The following is a 16,721-nucleotide window of genomic DNA, read 5'->3' as shown; positions in this document are numbered from 1 at the left end:
CGTAACTGACCCCTTCAAGATCCAATTTAAAGTGATGGTGGTTCTACTGTATCTTCTTGAAAAGACCATTCTTTTTGTCCAGGATCAAAAGCAGCAGTGAAGCAAATGCAAGAAATCTTCACATCAAATGGTAAGAACCCCCACCCCCCACCCCGGTGCTGATTTTTACAATGTTTCATGAGGAACAGATCCTGGTGTGGATGTGATTTCACACAGCATACAATGACCAAGAAGAATTTTGTATTTAGCTAAAGAGCAAATGCTCATCAAATGCTCAGGTCCCCACTATGACATAGTAGCATTCTAATTTGTGCTAAGCCATGTAGGAGATTGCACTCTTGCAGCCTTGAAAGTGTTTCGGAGCTTCTGAACTCAGTGTTGCAAAGGCAGGCAAAAGAACCATGCTTAAGTCTGTAGACCAGGCATAGGCAAACATAGGCCCTCCAGGTGTTTTGGACTTCAACTCCCACAATTCCTAACATCCAGTAGGCTGTTAGGAATTGTGGGAGTTGAAGTCCAAAATACCTGGAGGGCCCAAGTTTGCCTATGCTGCTGTAGAGCCTTCTAACTCTCCTCTGGGTGTCCCTACAGACTCTTACTACCTTAAATCTTCAATCATCTTTACCATTAGGTGGTAAATATCTGATCATGACCAGGTTTGCAATTTAATACTTGATCAGGGACTTTTTGGGCAATGGCTACTGTGCCTCCTTTGAGATGGAAAATTAATGTAATGTTATTCATCTAGGTTTTTTAACTGATGTTTAATAGAAAATTCTATCTGCTGTACTCATTGTTTTATTTCTGCAACTATTATAATTTGCTAGACGACTTGGAAGGTAATGAAATGTAAAGACAACATTTCTCCCCACAGTCGGTATCTGAGTGAAAGCAGGAAGCACTGTCCAAAAGTTTAAAAATGCCAGTTATCTAATTTCTGAAAGAGTTTCTGTCAGATGGCATGAGAGAGATGGATCATAGCACCAAGCTCAAAACCACCTTGAATAATTCAGGTTCATTGTTTTCCTCAGCTCCTGTGATTCCTGGCTTCAGAAGACAATCCATTCACAGATGTGAGGGATGAATTTCTCAAAATCTAAAAATATATGCTGAATTAATATATAGTAAAGGTATTCCCCTGACATTAAGTCCAGGCATGTCCAACTCTGTGGTCTGGTGCTCATCTCCATTTCTCAGCCGAAGAGCCAGCGTTGTCCGTAGACACCTCCAAGGTCATGACTATATGGAGCACTTTTACCTTCCCGCTGGAGCAGTACCTATTGATCTACTCACATTTGCATGTTTTCGAACTGCTAGGTTGGCAGAAGCTGGAGCTGACAGTGGAAGTCATGCCGCTCACCGGATTCGAACCTGCAACCTTTCGGTCAACAAGCTTAGCAGCTCAGTGGTTTAACCCACTGCGCCACCGGGGGCTCCAGAATTCATATATCGTACACTATAATGTGATAGGACCTGCTATATTTTGGTTATTAAAATATATCTAATTAAAAATAATGTGAAACTGCTTGTCTGGAATATTCTTAAGACCACCAAGGAAACCACTATTCTTATTCTCTCACACTGACCTTTCTATTTTTGAAATTGCTATCTAAATACCCCCCCCCCCCAAAAAAAACCCCCAACACAAATAAAAGGTTTGGGGACACATAACCATGCAATCTGTAAATATTACGTAATTTTGCTGAAGTCTCAAATTGATTTGCAAATGGCTGCTCTACTTGCAAAGACCAACATCCTATTATTTTATCAATATAGCTATACTGATGAAAACAGTGGCAAAAATGTTTTCTGGGCAGCAGCAGTGAGGAAGAAGAAGAAACAGCCAATGGCGAAAAAAGGTGGATAATTCCAACTTTTTTACTTTTTAAGAGTCTGATGTCATGTCAGGTTGAATCCTGGAAGCAAAACTCTGAAACCATAGATGCAATTGTCAAAGACCCACCAAGTGCCTTGGCTCTAAGGAACCTGTCTTAAGCCAGAAATTAAATGAATATGAGGATCAGAGTGCCTCTCTCCCCACTTTGCTGCGGCCTCCTTTAACATACGAGTCAAATTCCATTACTAACCCTTTTGGGAGAAGCTTGTCGTAATAGGAATCTCGTCACAGAAAGTAGGCTTTTACCTGCACATAGGTGGAAAACAACATGCATCCAGATGCACACAGCAACACCTATTCCATTTTGGGCAATAAAAAGAAGATAGATGTCTCAGTCAGGCTGAGACAGACAAACTCCTTTCGGATCCATATCCTAGAGAGTTCCCAATGCAGCAGGCGATATGTAAGTCATCCGTGTAAATTGTTTGTGTGCAAAAATGCTTGGCTGGAATATAAATGTTTAATGAAAGATGTCTTGATATTGATTTCTCTCAAGTGAGTTTAGTGATTGTTAAAGGTGCTGGAATAATTACTGGCAGTACTGTTGATAAAGGCAAAGAAGGGTTCTCTACTTATATAGGTCGTTACCTATAAAGCCCTAAACGGTTTGGGTCCAGACTATTTGTTTAATCACATCTCCCTATACAGACCATTTCATGCACTGCGGTCAGCGGAGGAGGCTCTGTTTGCAGTCCCACTTCCGAGACAAGCGCAGTTGGTGAGGATGAGAGAGGGGGCCTTCTTCGTGATTGCTCCCCATCTCTGGAATTCCCTTCCTAAAGAAATAAACATGGCCCCTATCCTCCTCTCCTTCAGGAAACTTCTGTAAACACACTTATGCACTTTAGCATACAGAAAGGAGGAGGACTAACACAATTAAACTTGCACTTTATGGTTGCGGCAGTCTATTTTAAATCACAATTAATGTCAGGTATTGTTTACAATTTAGTCATTGAATTGTTTAGGATATATGTTTTTGTATTTCTTGTTTTATTGGTGTAATTATGCTTTATTTGAATAACTGATTATTTTATTACTTTAATTTTCTTTTGGTAACAAGTTTATTAATGTCTATTTCACATTTTCAGTGTTCTGTGATTCTAATGATGGCACTGAATGTTTGCCTTTTTATATGTATGTAAACCACTCTGAGTCCCCTTGGGGGGAGGGGGCAGTCTAGAAATAAAGTATTATTATTATTACTTTTATAATCTTAAGAGATGGTCTCTAGAGAAGTTTCGCGTATCCCGAATTCCTTACTAGTTTCTTGTATTTTTCATAGAAAAGCAACAAAGCTAGAAATAAATTTTCAACAGAAATGCATTATATTGCATTCATTTTCTGAGGAAAACTATACATGATATATGCATTCTAAAACAATCATAATCCTTGAACAAGAAAGACTGAATTATACTCCATTTTCATTTCTTGCTAGTCTTTATGCAAGTCTGGAATACAAGTAACTTCCAGTATTGCAATAAACATCCTTCATCAATAAAGTTTTATTATTATTTATTATTATGTGTAAAATGGCTTTAAACACAAGCACTTATGAGAACTTTGCCTTCAGAGAGAAGCAAACATTTACGAAGATGAAATGTCTAGAAAGCCAACTCCTACTATGCTATTGTTGATACAGTTATATCTTTAACAGTTCTCTCTTAACAATGAATGTAGGAGAATGTGGTTAAGCCAAATGGCCCAGTGTAGTTTTCTACTGATCTTGAAAATTATTCTTTCATACGCTACAGAGCATTGCCAGAATGAATAGTTAAAGTGTTCAATGTTTTGACTTATTGATTATCTGGAATAAAAAAAATAATCAGAATACTGGAAAGAGATATATGCATTTATCAAAATATGTTTTTACTTACCTCATGCTTAAGTTCTGCTATTTGATCTTTCAATTCTCTAATATACTGACTAGAGTCAGAATTATTCAGCTGCCCCTGAAATTTCCCTTCTTCTTTCTGCCCAGAAAAGAAAAGAAAACATTCAATCAACTGCTCCAGCTCTAATGTAATAATTCTTACTATTCATATTGTTTCAGTACACTAGATTCAGCTCATTCTCAGCCTGATAATGAGCAAGAAGGGAAACAGGCTGACGCTAACGAACAGTTTGACCTTGATGATATGGGAACTTTAGATCAGGCTGACCGGTTGGAATTCTGTGTTCGAAGGAGTGAGAGGATAGCTAACAAGAGGGAGGCCAGAGGCCAAAGAAACGCCTTCATGTTTTGCAAATGGTATTAAACAGGGTGTTTGACACCAGATCTTTGTCAAAGCAACTTCACGTTTACCTAAGGATCTTGCCTAAGCTAGGCTGGATTATCTTGCAGTCTTTGTGTTCATGGTTCCAGGGCTTTGTCATGTTCTCTTGGGTCTTGCTTTGCTGATGTCTATTGGATTATGCTTCAAGTGCTATGTTATATTGATCTTTTGGAACATCAACCTTTGTTTTTAAGAACTTTTTACTTTTTATTTTTAATAAACCATAAAGACTTCTGGCTGTGTGCACTTTGATGTTTTCAGCAAGGTGAATCTACTCTGAGGTGCAACTGTGTGTGTGTGTATAGATAGATAGATGTAGATATTTGCTTTGGATCGCATAGTAATTAACCCCCCTGTTGTGTTTGTTTTTCTGTCTGTGCCCCTGCTCAGAAGATTTCACCTCACTTTCTGTCCCTGTGATAATTGGATTCTGAAAAATGTGGCTTTTTGTAAAAAAAACAAGGTTTGGGGATAAAGCTTCAATGTAGACTGCAACAACTGGATCAAGTAGAGTTCAATTTCAATGCAAGGAAACAATAGAAACATTTGGTAAAGAGCCCTTTAAGTCAGGCTCAAGCAACATGTGACCCTGAAATCTTTTTTTCAGCTCCCAAATAATGATGGTTTTAGCACCATTGTACTTTGCCCATCCTACCTAAGTTTGTGTGAAGACACGCCTTGTTCTACAGAAAAAAAAAGATTACAGGAAATGCAATTCTGTAAAGTAAGTTGATTCTTCCTATACGAATTATTTATGCTTAGTTATTTCAAAGTAATGAAAGGGGAAAAATAAAATTCTGTTTGCCACTGCATTGTGAAATTCAAGCAGCAGTAAGCATGTGTGCATATAACCCTCATTTGAAAGGATGACACAATGGATATCTAGTTTTGTCAGAGTTGCTGATATTTGCTTCGGGAACTGCATTATGGGAGATGGGATATCATCAGGAGTGAACTTTGTGATGCAAGTCACACATCTGAATTTTACAATAAGTTGCACCTCACGTAAGAGACCCTTGCAGTGAGAGTTTTGAACACTGCCACCCATTTAAACTACTCCTGAGAGTGTGTCTGACTGCATACATGGAAGCCTAATAGCTGAAAAAATCAACAACAGGAGACCAAGTTCAACATGTGGTATCTAGTTAAAAAGATCAGGTCCATGGATTAAGGACTGTATTTTTTCATCCCAAGATTATGCCTCACCAAACCCCTCAAAATATGTGAATAAGGATGCAGGTGAGAAGTAGAACGGGATGAATGGGGAATAGGAGAAAGTAGACAAGAGTAGAAAATAGACAATTTGAAGAGGGTGGGGACGAGGAATACTTTATTTTCCAAACCATTAATCCAGTGTGAACAATAAGCACACTAATGGGGTATAAAGAAATCCATTGCCATCCATTTCAAATAAAAATAGCAATACACAAAACCAGAATATAAAACGCAGGCTGATGGGATGGGTAACCTTTACGTCTAAAGGGCTACGGCTGCCTGGGAGCCTTGTGCTGAAGAAAGGAATTGAAAGCCCTGCTCTTGTATTATAGTCTAGGTCAGGGGTTCTCAAACTTTTTTAGTTGCAGAGCCCTTTTTGAAGCAAACATTTCTCATGGAGCCCCAAGAAATGTTTATATATAATATAATATATAATATATTATGCATATATATCAGGCATGGGCAAACTTTTCGACACAGGGGCCTCATAGCATTGTAAAATTTGACAGACAAGCCGTGTCAGTTGCAGATGGATGGAGAGTGTTTGTATGAACTACTTGAAAAAAACATGAACAAATTCCTATGCACATTGCACACGTCTCTTCTGTAGTGCAGAAAAGGAAAAACAAAACAAAACAAAGAACAACACAATATTTAAAATGAAGAACAATTTTAAGCAACAAAAACTTAACAGGATTTCAGTGGAAGACCCCAGGCGCCATCCAGTCCAATCCCCTTCTATGCAGGAAAAGCACAATCAAAGCATCCGCCAACAGATGGCCATCCAGCTTTGTAATACTAATAATAAGAGTAACTCCAGGGGTCATCGGGTCTAACTCCCTTCTGCCATGCAGTAAAAGCACAATCAAACACCCCCAACAGATGGCCATACAGCCTTTGTAATAATAACAATAACAGCAACAACAACAATAGGAGGAACTCCAGGGGCCATCCAGTCAATACCCTTATGCTACGGACAATAAAAGAACCCCCTGAGTGTTGGGAGGGAAATAAGGTTTTGGAAGTAAAGAGGGGGGATAATCTGGATGATGACAAAAAGAGGTAGGGGAGAAAGAGTCTGTGCCTCAGGAGGACACTGCTGCTGCTCCAAACTTTAATTTCCCTGCATTTCCGAGGAGGGGGGGAAGGGGAAAGAGGGAAGAGGGAAGAGGAAGTGGCGGAAAGAAGTATGGTGCCTTGGAGCTCTTCACTATTACTCATGGAGCCCCAAGGTCTCCACAGAGCACAGTTTGAGAACCCCTGGTCTAGGTAAAGCTTTGTTAGTTTTTCTTCTTCTTCTTCCTTGGAATATGTCAACCAAAACAGTATCAAGTGATGCATTTTCCTAAGTCCCAATATGTCTGTTGATGCATGCCTGTCTTCCTTAATCGGGCAGAAAGAGTAAGAGGGAGGACCAAATCTAACAACCAAAATCATCAAAATGTAGGTATGGTGCCATGCTGATGGGCAATTTTGAGCTTTTTACAGAAGTATCTGTCAACACCAGAATTATATCTTGGTTGCCTCTTCTTATTTTAGTGTTTACCCTCCAAAATTATCCTTCAGATAATTCAATAGTAATGTCGTGGTGTTTTCTGGCACATTGAAGAACAGCTACATTGGAATAGCCTGCCTCTTGTCCGGATTTTTTTTTATGAGCTTGTGCTACATGGCAATAAGAATTTTTACCGAATACTAAATTAGGTTTATTCATCAGGGCAATTGTGGGGGTTGTGTGGCCTTTGGGTGACCGGGGTGATTCATTTTAAGCTTTCAGAAAACACATCAGACTGCAAAAGTACAAAAAATGGTTTCCTGTAATTGTGAAAATGGAAATTCTCTCTTTAGAACTTCAGGACACAAGGTGTTTGTAGAAAATCTTACAGATATTAAAGAAAGGTATATGAGGTTTAAAGAAAGCCTTAGTTTCTTGGAATATATTATTCCTCAAAAAGACTTTTGTTAAAGAAATTAATTCTAGAAACCATTGACAAGTTGTTTTTTGCAGTATACACAACATTTAAAAGACTGACACAAAACAGCAAGGTAAATTATTTATGCAAAGCTCCACACTTCCCACTTTTATACATATAATTGTAATAAAAAAACCTGAATGCAGTCAATCAGAATTAGGTAATTGTGTTTTTGTGTGTACATACACAATTGCAATTTTTTAATATTATATTATTTTATCTATATTTGTTGTTGTTAGCTGCCCTCAACTTATGACCCGATGAATGAGAGATCTTCAAGTCACTCGTTAGTCATCAACCCAGCTCTGGTTTTGCAGCCTCAGTTTAGCCATGCCTTCCCTGAGTCCGGAATGCAGTATTCCTCTTTGCCAAGCATGATCCTTTTTTATAGTAAGTCATTTCTTCTCATGATATGGCCAAAGTATGACATCCTTAATCTAGTCAGCTTGACTTCTAGACCTGATTTACTGTATCTTGATTTCAGTAAGGCCTTTGATGAGGTCCCGATGATCTACTTGCAAACAAGCTAGGAAAATGTGGGCTAGACAATATGCTGTTAGGTGAATTTGTAATTTGTAATTCTGTAGCCTAAAGATACTCAGCTCTTTCAGGAGCTCCTCATAGGTATCTTTAGGCTAAAGAACAGAAGGTTGAGAGGTGAACATTATTGCCATGTTTAGCTATCTGAAAGAACATCATCGGGAAGAGGGAGCAGACTTGTTTTCTGCTTCCCTGGGGACTAGGACTCAGAGCAATGGGGTCAACTTACAGGAAAGGAGATTCCACCTGAACATTAGGAAGAACTTCCTGACCATAAGAGCTGTTCAGCATTGAAACTCTCTGCCTTGGAGGATGATGGAAGCTCCTTCTTTGGAGCCTTTTAAAAAGAGGCTATATGGCCATCTGTTGAGAGTGCTTTGATTGTGCTTTTCCTGCATTGTAGGGGCTTGGACTGGATGGACATTATGGCCTCTTCCAACTCTATGATTCTAGGACCAATTTATTTATCTTTTAAGCAATCAATTGTATCTTCAGGACTCTTCTCCAGCAACACATTCAAATGAGTTGATTTTCTTCTTATCCATTTTCTCAACTGTCAGCTTTCATAATTATACACAAAAATGAGAAGTACAATGACATGGACCATCCTAACTACAGACTCTTTCAATTAACTCACGGAAGTCATGGATATGAAAAGCCACAGCTCATTTTGCTGAAAAACAACCACTGTTGATTCCTGGGTTGCTGTAGGTTTTTTCAGGCTATATGGCTATGTTCTAGAGGCATTTTCTCCTGATGTTTCCCCTGCATCTATGGCAAGCATCCTCAGAGGTAGTGAGGTGTTGATTCCTTTGATTGTGTTACAAAACTGTGATTTCATTTCATCTAGGGACTTGCATATAAAGTAATTTCAGTAGTAATGTGGGTGTAGTAGTCAAGCTCATTTTACATGTTTAATACTGTTAGGCATTTCACAGAAAGCTGAATGATTTAGGATAACTGCCATAATCCCATTTTGACCAAGGAGTAGAACCCATGGATTCTCAGATAAAGAAGAGAATCTGTTGAACTGTTACTCTACCCAACCCAACCTTAACTGATCTTAAAACATAGAGTTATGAACTATTTATCAAGTTTTCTCCACTGTCTAAGCAGAAAGTTGTCTTGTTTGCGTGAATAAGGACAAGTCAAGACTATTTCAATTTAGTAAATTTGGAAATTATGCTGATGAGTCTTAGGTTTGTTGTGCTTAGTAATACCAGCTAAAACATTGGCAGGACAGAAGTGGACCTCACGACTTTGGTTTCAGAATTTTCGTAGAAAAATAGACAAAAGGAAAGCACTGTGGCTTCTTCTCAAAGAAAACCCATACGCGCGGTTTAAGTCAATGATACAAAAATGCTAAATAAAGCACTGTGTTAGACAAACATTTGCTAATAATACTAGTCCCTTTAGCACGCACTATCATATTTATAAAAAATCTTAAAGGTCAGCAGCCAGGCTTCTAAATGGAGCTAACTATGGGGAACGCACGACGCCCCTACTAAAGTAGCTCCACTGGCTGCCGATAAGTTGCCAGTACCTATTCAAGGTGCAGCTTATGATCTACAAAGCCCTAAATGGTTTGGGCCCTTCCTATCTTTGTGATCACATGTCCCCTATGAACCGATGCGGGCTCAAAGATCTGCTGGGAAGACCCTCCTTTGCTTCTGTCATCGTCACAAGCACGGTTGGCGGGGACGAGGGAGAGGGGCATCTCAGTGGTAGACCCCCAACTTTGGAACCCCCCTCGGAGAGATTAGGCAAGCCCCCACATTCACCTGAAAACCTGGATGTTCCAGCAGGTTTTTGAGAATTAGTCTCTAGGCCCTTCTCTAGCCTGTCAGATAGTACAGTGTTCCCTCGCTACTTTGCGGTTCGCTTTTAGTAGACTCACTGTTTCACGGGTGTTTAAAAATATTAATAAAAATATATAATATTAAATATTTACGACCAGTGGAAGCCAGGGACCTGGAAGTGCAGTGGCCTGAGGAGAAGGCCTGTCTCCCTGGCCTGCTGCTGCCTGTGTGGCTCTGGAGGCTCTGCAGAGGCTAGGGAGGCTGGCAGGTGCTCTTGGGATGGGCCGGGAGGAAGGTAAGGAAGCGCAGGTAAGAAAATAATAAATAAAATATATAAAATAATGTATAAATATTAAAATTAATATGGCATCCCTACTTCGCGGATTTTCACTTATCGCGGGTGGTCCTGGAACGGAACCCCCCGCAATAAGTGAGTGAACACTGTACTCTGTTCTGCACTTTATCCACTTCCCCGGCCTCATGATACACTGTTGCACTATCACTTGCCCAACACTTTATAGTTGGCCACGTGCACTTCGTAATCCTGTCCATTAATATTTTGAACCTGTCTGATGGAGTTATAATGAAATTGGGTTTTTAAATTTTTTGTGTATGTTTTAGTAGGATTTTATGTTTTGTGATGTTTATTTTAACTTATCTGTATGGTTTTCCTTCGGGGCAATTGAATGTTTTGCCTTATATTTGTTGGAAACCATCCTGAGTTCCCTTGAGGAGATAAGGCGGTAGAGAAATAAAGTACTATTATTATTATTTCTCAGTTCACCAAAGAAAACACACAAAGTAATACACAACAGCTCAAGATGCATAGCCACATCGTTGTTTCTGTCTACTCCCAGAAGCCCATGTCTTTCTGCAAATGGGATGAGTCATCACAACATAAACTATGTAACACAATGGATGTTGCAACATTCAAAAGTGGGAGCTGTATTAGCAGTGTTTTAAGTTACTGGAATTTGAGCACAAAACTGTCATAATTCAAATCCTTGGTCAAGAGTAAACAATAATTAGCAAAAAAATTCATAAAGAGCACCAAAAGTTGAAATAAGGATGAACATTGTATCCTATTGTTGGTTCTTGGACCACTGCAGAGAACACACATAGTGTAATGCTTTGAGCATTAGACTACAGTTCTGGAGATAAGGTTCAATTTCCTTCTCTGTCACCGAAACTCACTGAGTTAGATTGGGCAAGTCACTCCTTAAACCTAAACCTAAGCCTAACTGTATGATATATTTGTGTTAGGGTCACCATAAGTCAGAAACAACATGGAGGTACACAGCAATAGTAGATAGGTGGCATTACAACTGTACAGGAAAGAGGAACAATAAGCTGTCAGGATTGGTATCTTACATCTTGCACTGAGCACATAACACAGCCCAACACCCCCCAACCCATCCCAATTATTGGTGTCTTGGTTTTTAGGCCTGTTTTTGGGATTATGAGGGGGGATGATTCAGAAAATTGCATCAAATAGACCACATCAGCTCTAGTTTCTTTGATACGGTTAGCATGGTTTTCTATGGGTGAGCAGATGGCAACTGATAGATGGCATATGCTGTGTATCTTAAAAAGTAGAGCAGATAGAGGAAAAATGGCACTATTTTTGGAATCAGTAGGTCAAATATACCCAGAAACAGGGCTAATATCTGAGGCACTAAAATGTGTGTTGTTCAGTGAAATTGAGTTATATGACCTCTAACATCTGTTCCAACTCATAGTTCTATGACTACTTTAGAAATGAATTAATAAGAGCTCCTCCACTATGTGCCAAACCATTCTTACCTGGATTTCCAGTTCTGCAATATGTTGTTGGAGTTCTGCGACAGCTGCTATGCTGTCTGCCTCTCGGAGTCTTACAGCCATCACTTCTTCCTTATTCTGGAAATAAGGAAAAGGAAAAGTTCACGAAACAAAATGTCTGGCTGCACAGCAGTTAGAAGTATAACAGAACTTGTGCTTCGAAATGCACAACAAATGATTGAATCCAGGAGATTTTCCTAGGAATAGAGTTTTCTGGGCATGTTCTTCAAAATTTTACATGAGGTATATAAAATGTAAACATTAAAAAATCTAATGCTTTGTCAGCATATTTATCTAATGTATTACCTGACAATATTCCTTATAATCCAGCATTAAATCTAATAGTCATCCTAAAAAATATATCAGGTGAAACCAACGACTATGGATTGTTAACTCTGAAAGATCTATATAGAAGACATTGGTTACATTTTATTTTTCTAAATGATGTATTATTTATTTATTTATTTACTATATTTATATCCCACCGTTCTTGACCCTGAGGGGGACTCAAGGCGGCTTACAGCATAGGCAATAATTCAATGCCTTAAAAACAATATTCTTCCAATATACAATTAAATAAACATTTCAATTAAACATTTAAATGAGATTAACAGCATTACAACATATAAAATATTGTGATGTACCTTGCACTCAATCTCTGCTTGTTTTCGCTTCGATTCAGTTAACTGAGCTATAAGTCCTTTGTTTTGTGTAGAGAGATGCTGGACCTTCCCTTGAAGCTTGCCGATCTCTTGTTCAGCCCTTCTCAAATGGTTACTATTTATCTGGCTCTGATATGGAGAGAAAAGGGAACACATTATCCTTCCATTCAATACTTTTGTGGCAGTAAATACTTTTAAATCAGCACAAATACTTTTAAATTTTCTCGGCACTGCAGTCATACCAAGACATAAACATTTTCTTGCTGCCAATACTATGCTTTGGCCACATCATGAGAAGAAAGGAAAGCTTAGAGAAGACAATTATGCTGGGGAAAAAGGAAGGAAAAAGGAAGAGGGGCCGACCAAGGGCAAGATGGATGGATGGCATCCTTGAAGTGACTGGATTGACCTTGAAGGAGCTGGGGGTGGTGACGGCCGACAGGGAGCTCTGGCGTGGGCTTGTCCATGAGGTCACGAAGAGTCGGAAATGACTGAACAAATGAACAACAATACTATGCATCCACCAATGTATTTAGATGTTGAATAGTTGTAGCACTTTTCTAGGAAAGCACCTCACTTATGTGTACTATACAAGGTGTATTCTGCCAAATATATTCAGCAGTGATGGCTGCTCTTACGACCAAGGCAGGTTACTAGATCAAGAATACCCACAGCTTAGTTCTTAAAAAGTGATTTATTAGCCTCTTCCTTTTGTTAGACTTGCAGAGCTGCATTAAAACAGATTATGAAGACGCCTAGTTATCTAACCAGACAATCATGCCTTTGCCCCGAGCACCAAACAACACAGGAAAAGATGGGCATTCAATAACAGATACCCAAATAAGCAAAACAAAAGTGCCTTCATATCCCTGTCTGTGGGGTCAACAATACAGGAGAATGAATGTAGCCTGCACTACTTTAACCACTATGCCTCAATGCTATAAGATTGGTTTGTGTGTGTGCGTGTGTCAGGAGTGACTTGAGAAACTGCAAGTCGCTTCTGCTGTGAGAGAATTGGCCGTCTGCAAGGACGTTGCCCAGGGGACACCCGGATGTTTGATATTTTACTATCCTTGTGGAAGGCTTCTCTCATGTCCCCACATGGGGAGCTGGAGCTGACAGAGGGAGCTCATCCACACTCTTCATGGATTTGAACCTCCGATCTGTCGGTCTTCAGTCCTGCCGGCACAAGAGTTTAATCCACTGTGCCACCAGGGCCTCCTGGAGTTTGGTGAGGCACCAGCAATCTTTGGCAGAGAAGGCTAAAGTCCTTGAAAAATTACAACTCTCAGAATTCCTTATCATGATGCAATATCATTAAACGCAATGTCAAACTGCATTCATTCTACAACATCTGCCTCTATCTGCCCATTGACCCAAATACACATACATTGCTAAGAGACTTGTATTTTCAAATAACCTATGTATCCAAGCTATGTTTGTTCCTGCATGGCAGGTAATTGGACTAGATGGCTCTTGTGGTGTCGTCCATGATTCTATCTGTAGGTAATTCCATATTAGCATTCACAAAATGATGGCACATCTCACTGTCTGCAGAATGTACTGGTCACCTATCCCATCTGATCATTCTAAGTGATAAATTGCAGCAAATTTTGGGATATAAACATGGATTATTTATCTCCATTCATTTACTGAAAGTAATCTTGAAGGAGACACCTATGATCTCCTTAATTAAGGTTGTGATCCATTTGCTATAGAGCACAAAAAAGACAGCTTATAAAACAAAGTGTTAAGCTCATTTAGAATAAAGTCTTATGAGTTTCTTAAATGCAAAATTTGTATCTGCAGTGCTTACAGGTAAAAAAAAACCCTATATGGATTCAGTATTAAGTGGTGTCACATGTCATTTGCAGTACCTACATGAGCAAACTACACCCCCTGCTGACTGAAAGCATTAGGGAAAGCAAAGATAATTGCCGTGAAAACGTATATGGTGATATATTGGTTAAGACCATTACTTTCAGCAGAGAATTTGGGTTTTCTGTGCAGAAAACATGGCGTTTTGCACAGAAAACAGATTGTTTGCATTAAAAAGTTACATGTTTTTCTCTGCATAATATATTTTGTGAAATATTTTGCTACATTTAAATATGGGGAGAATACTGTGGAGAACTATATATAGGCAGTTCCTGAGTTACAGACATCAGACTTACAAATGATTCCTGGCTAAGAACGGGGGTGAGACAACAGGAAGTTTATATATATATATATGTGTGTGTGTGTGTGTATTTATATGTATATATATGTGTGCATATATATATATATATATATATATATATATATGTATATATATCTCTCTCACACACACACACTGTGTATAGTCCTGGGCAGAAACTTAACTTTAATAATTACACAGCCCAACAACAACAACAAAAACTATTGGTGTCTTGGTTTCTAGGCCTGTTACTTGAATTGTTTGGAGGCACTGATTCAGAAAAGTGAATTGGATAGACTACATAATAATAATATAATAAATCTTTATTTATATGCCACTTTTTCCCACAGTGGGGACCCGAAGTGGCTTCCAACATGTTAAAAATACAATAGAAAATCAAACAACAGTTATCATGATTTCCTATGGGCAAGCAAATGGTGACTGGTTGATGACATATGTTCTGTATCACAAAAACTACAGAAAATAGAGGAAAACTGATACCATTTTTGGAATCAGCAGATCAAATACACCCAGAAACAGGTCTAATATTTGAAGCACCAAAGTGTGTGTTAATCAATGTTCTCATATAAGAGGGTGAAGTTGTCATGGATTTATACCCCTACTATCACCAACACAACCCCTTTCTCTATTCATTCCACATACTTCAAGGTACTTTAAAAGGGATTTATTCCATTTTAGCATCTTTATGAAGTAAGTTGGGTTGAAAAATTGTGGTTGGCCCAAGATCATACCACAAGCTTCAGAAATGAATAGATCTTTAGTATTAAGTCAAGTCCATGAATTATTTTCTAGCTTTCTGTCCCCCAGGGAATTCTCCCTTCCAGACAGGCCCTATATCCCAGGATCTGATCCCAGGTTTATATGAGTCCGCACTGACAGATAATCTGTGCTAAACAGAAAACCTGGGATCAGATCCTGGGATATAGGGCCTGTCTAGAAGGGCTCTCAATGAAGTTCTGACACCTAGTACCCTTTAGGAGATTAGTGCTCTTACCTGTGTTTCCATTTCCATCATCCTCTGTTTTACCTCTTTCAACTCTGCTTGACTTTCTGCTTCTCGGAGTCTGACTGTCATTAGTTCGTCTTGCAGCTCACTTACAGCATTCTTTTTGGGTGTTTCTTTCCATCTTCCTGTAGTGCGAACTAGATGGCGCTAAAAACATTACTAAGTTTTAATACACATTCTGTTTTGAACATAAAAAACACCTTCAGTTGAGATTAAGTAAGGATCGAAAAATATTTGACACAAGCAGAGTTGCAGGAATAGGAACACAATGCTTAGAGCAGTGGTTCTCAACCTGGGGTCCCCAAATGTTTTTGGCCTTCAACTCCCAGAAATCCTAACAGCTGGTAAACTGGCTGGGATTTCTGGGAGTTGTAGGCCAAAAACCTCTGGGAACCCCAGGTTGAGAACCACTGGCTTAGAGCAAGGAGCTTTCAGGCATGAAAATGATCATATGGACAAAAAGCCTGTCAACATATGGAATAGTCTCAATAATATTTTAAACTTTGGCTCAGTAAGCAGAAACATCTATTATCTGCTCATTTTTTTCACAGTACATACCAAAATGTCTAATTTAAGAGAGCACTGTGGATAAGAGCAATTCCTACAGCAGTCTCACTGAACTACTCAACTGACATTATTTCTGTGTAACCAAGCATATGAGATGGCTGTAAAATTTCTTATTTATTCATTCAGCCTAGGAATCCACATAGCTCCCAGGAAGTTTATGATCATCTCAACTACATAAACAAGTTTTTTTAAAAATAAATATTTGCTAAAAACTAGTGATCAAAATGAATGCTTGGGATTTCTGCATCTAGACCTAGCATACTAGTGATTCTCTGCATGGATTCCAGCCTTGTCCTTTGCCTACCACTAATCCAAACTTTTACTGATCAACAAACTCTCTGGTTACTTAAGACTTACCTGCCAATGCTCCTCCAAATCTTTAACTTGTTGTCTAAGTTCCTTGAGACCCACCAGAGCTTCTGCCTCTCTTAGCTTCACTGCAATTAGTTCTTCTTGAAGCCTAGCAATATTGTTTTCATCAGGAAAAGAACTATTCTTCTGCAATAAAATAAGTTTTCAAGAAAGTGAGATGGCACTGGCACTAGAAAGCATATAACAAAGTTGAAAAGAACTCAAGAACAATATAGTCTTTATAGGACATATTTTGAGGGATATATATACAACATCTGAGGCACCACAAAAATGTTCTGCATTTTCACAACACTGAGTATCTTAACTGGTAACAATGTCAATTAATGCCATTTCAGTTCCAGGTTGTAATGTGATAAAATGTAGAAAAGTGAAAGGGAAGCATGTGAATACTTCTGCAAG

The 16,721-nt window shown here is 38.9% G+C and overlaps 1 protein-coding gene across 3 annotated transcripts in view; it reads right to left on the bottom strand.

Moving 5' to 3' along the window:
* Window positions 1-16,721, bottom strand: part of EVI5 (ecotropic viral integration site 5) — an 89,922-nt gene that overhangs the window by 12,622 nt on the left and 60,579 nt on the right. For all 3 annotated transcript variants that reach the window (XM_060773923.2, XM_060773922.2, XM_060773921.2), the window contains 5 exons: window positions 16,308-16,448; window positions 15,372-15,530; window positions 12,163-12,309; window positions 11,501-11,596; window positions 3,772-3,867 (listed from right to left, as the gene is read on the bottom strand). In XM_060773923.2, coding sequence (XP_060629906.1) covers window positions 3,772-3,867; window positions 11,501-11,596; window positions 12,163-12,309; window positions 15,372-15,530; window positions 16,308-16,448 — 639 coding nt within the window. The remainder of the gene's footprint in view (window positions 1-3,771; window positions 3,868-11,500; window positions 11,597-12,162; window positions 12,310-15,371; window positions 15,531-16,307; window positions 16,449-16,721) is intronic.

This window comes from Anolis sagrei, chromosome 4 (assembly GCF_037176765.1).
Source record: "Anolis sagrei isolate rAnoSag1 chromosome 4, rAnoSag1.mat, whole genome shotgun sequence".
NCBI lineage: Eukaryota > Metazoa > Chordata > Lepidosauria > Squamata > Dactyloidae > Anolis > Anolis sagrei.
This window is presented reverse-complemented; position numbering and strand designations above follow the sequence as displayed.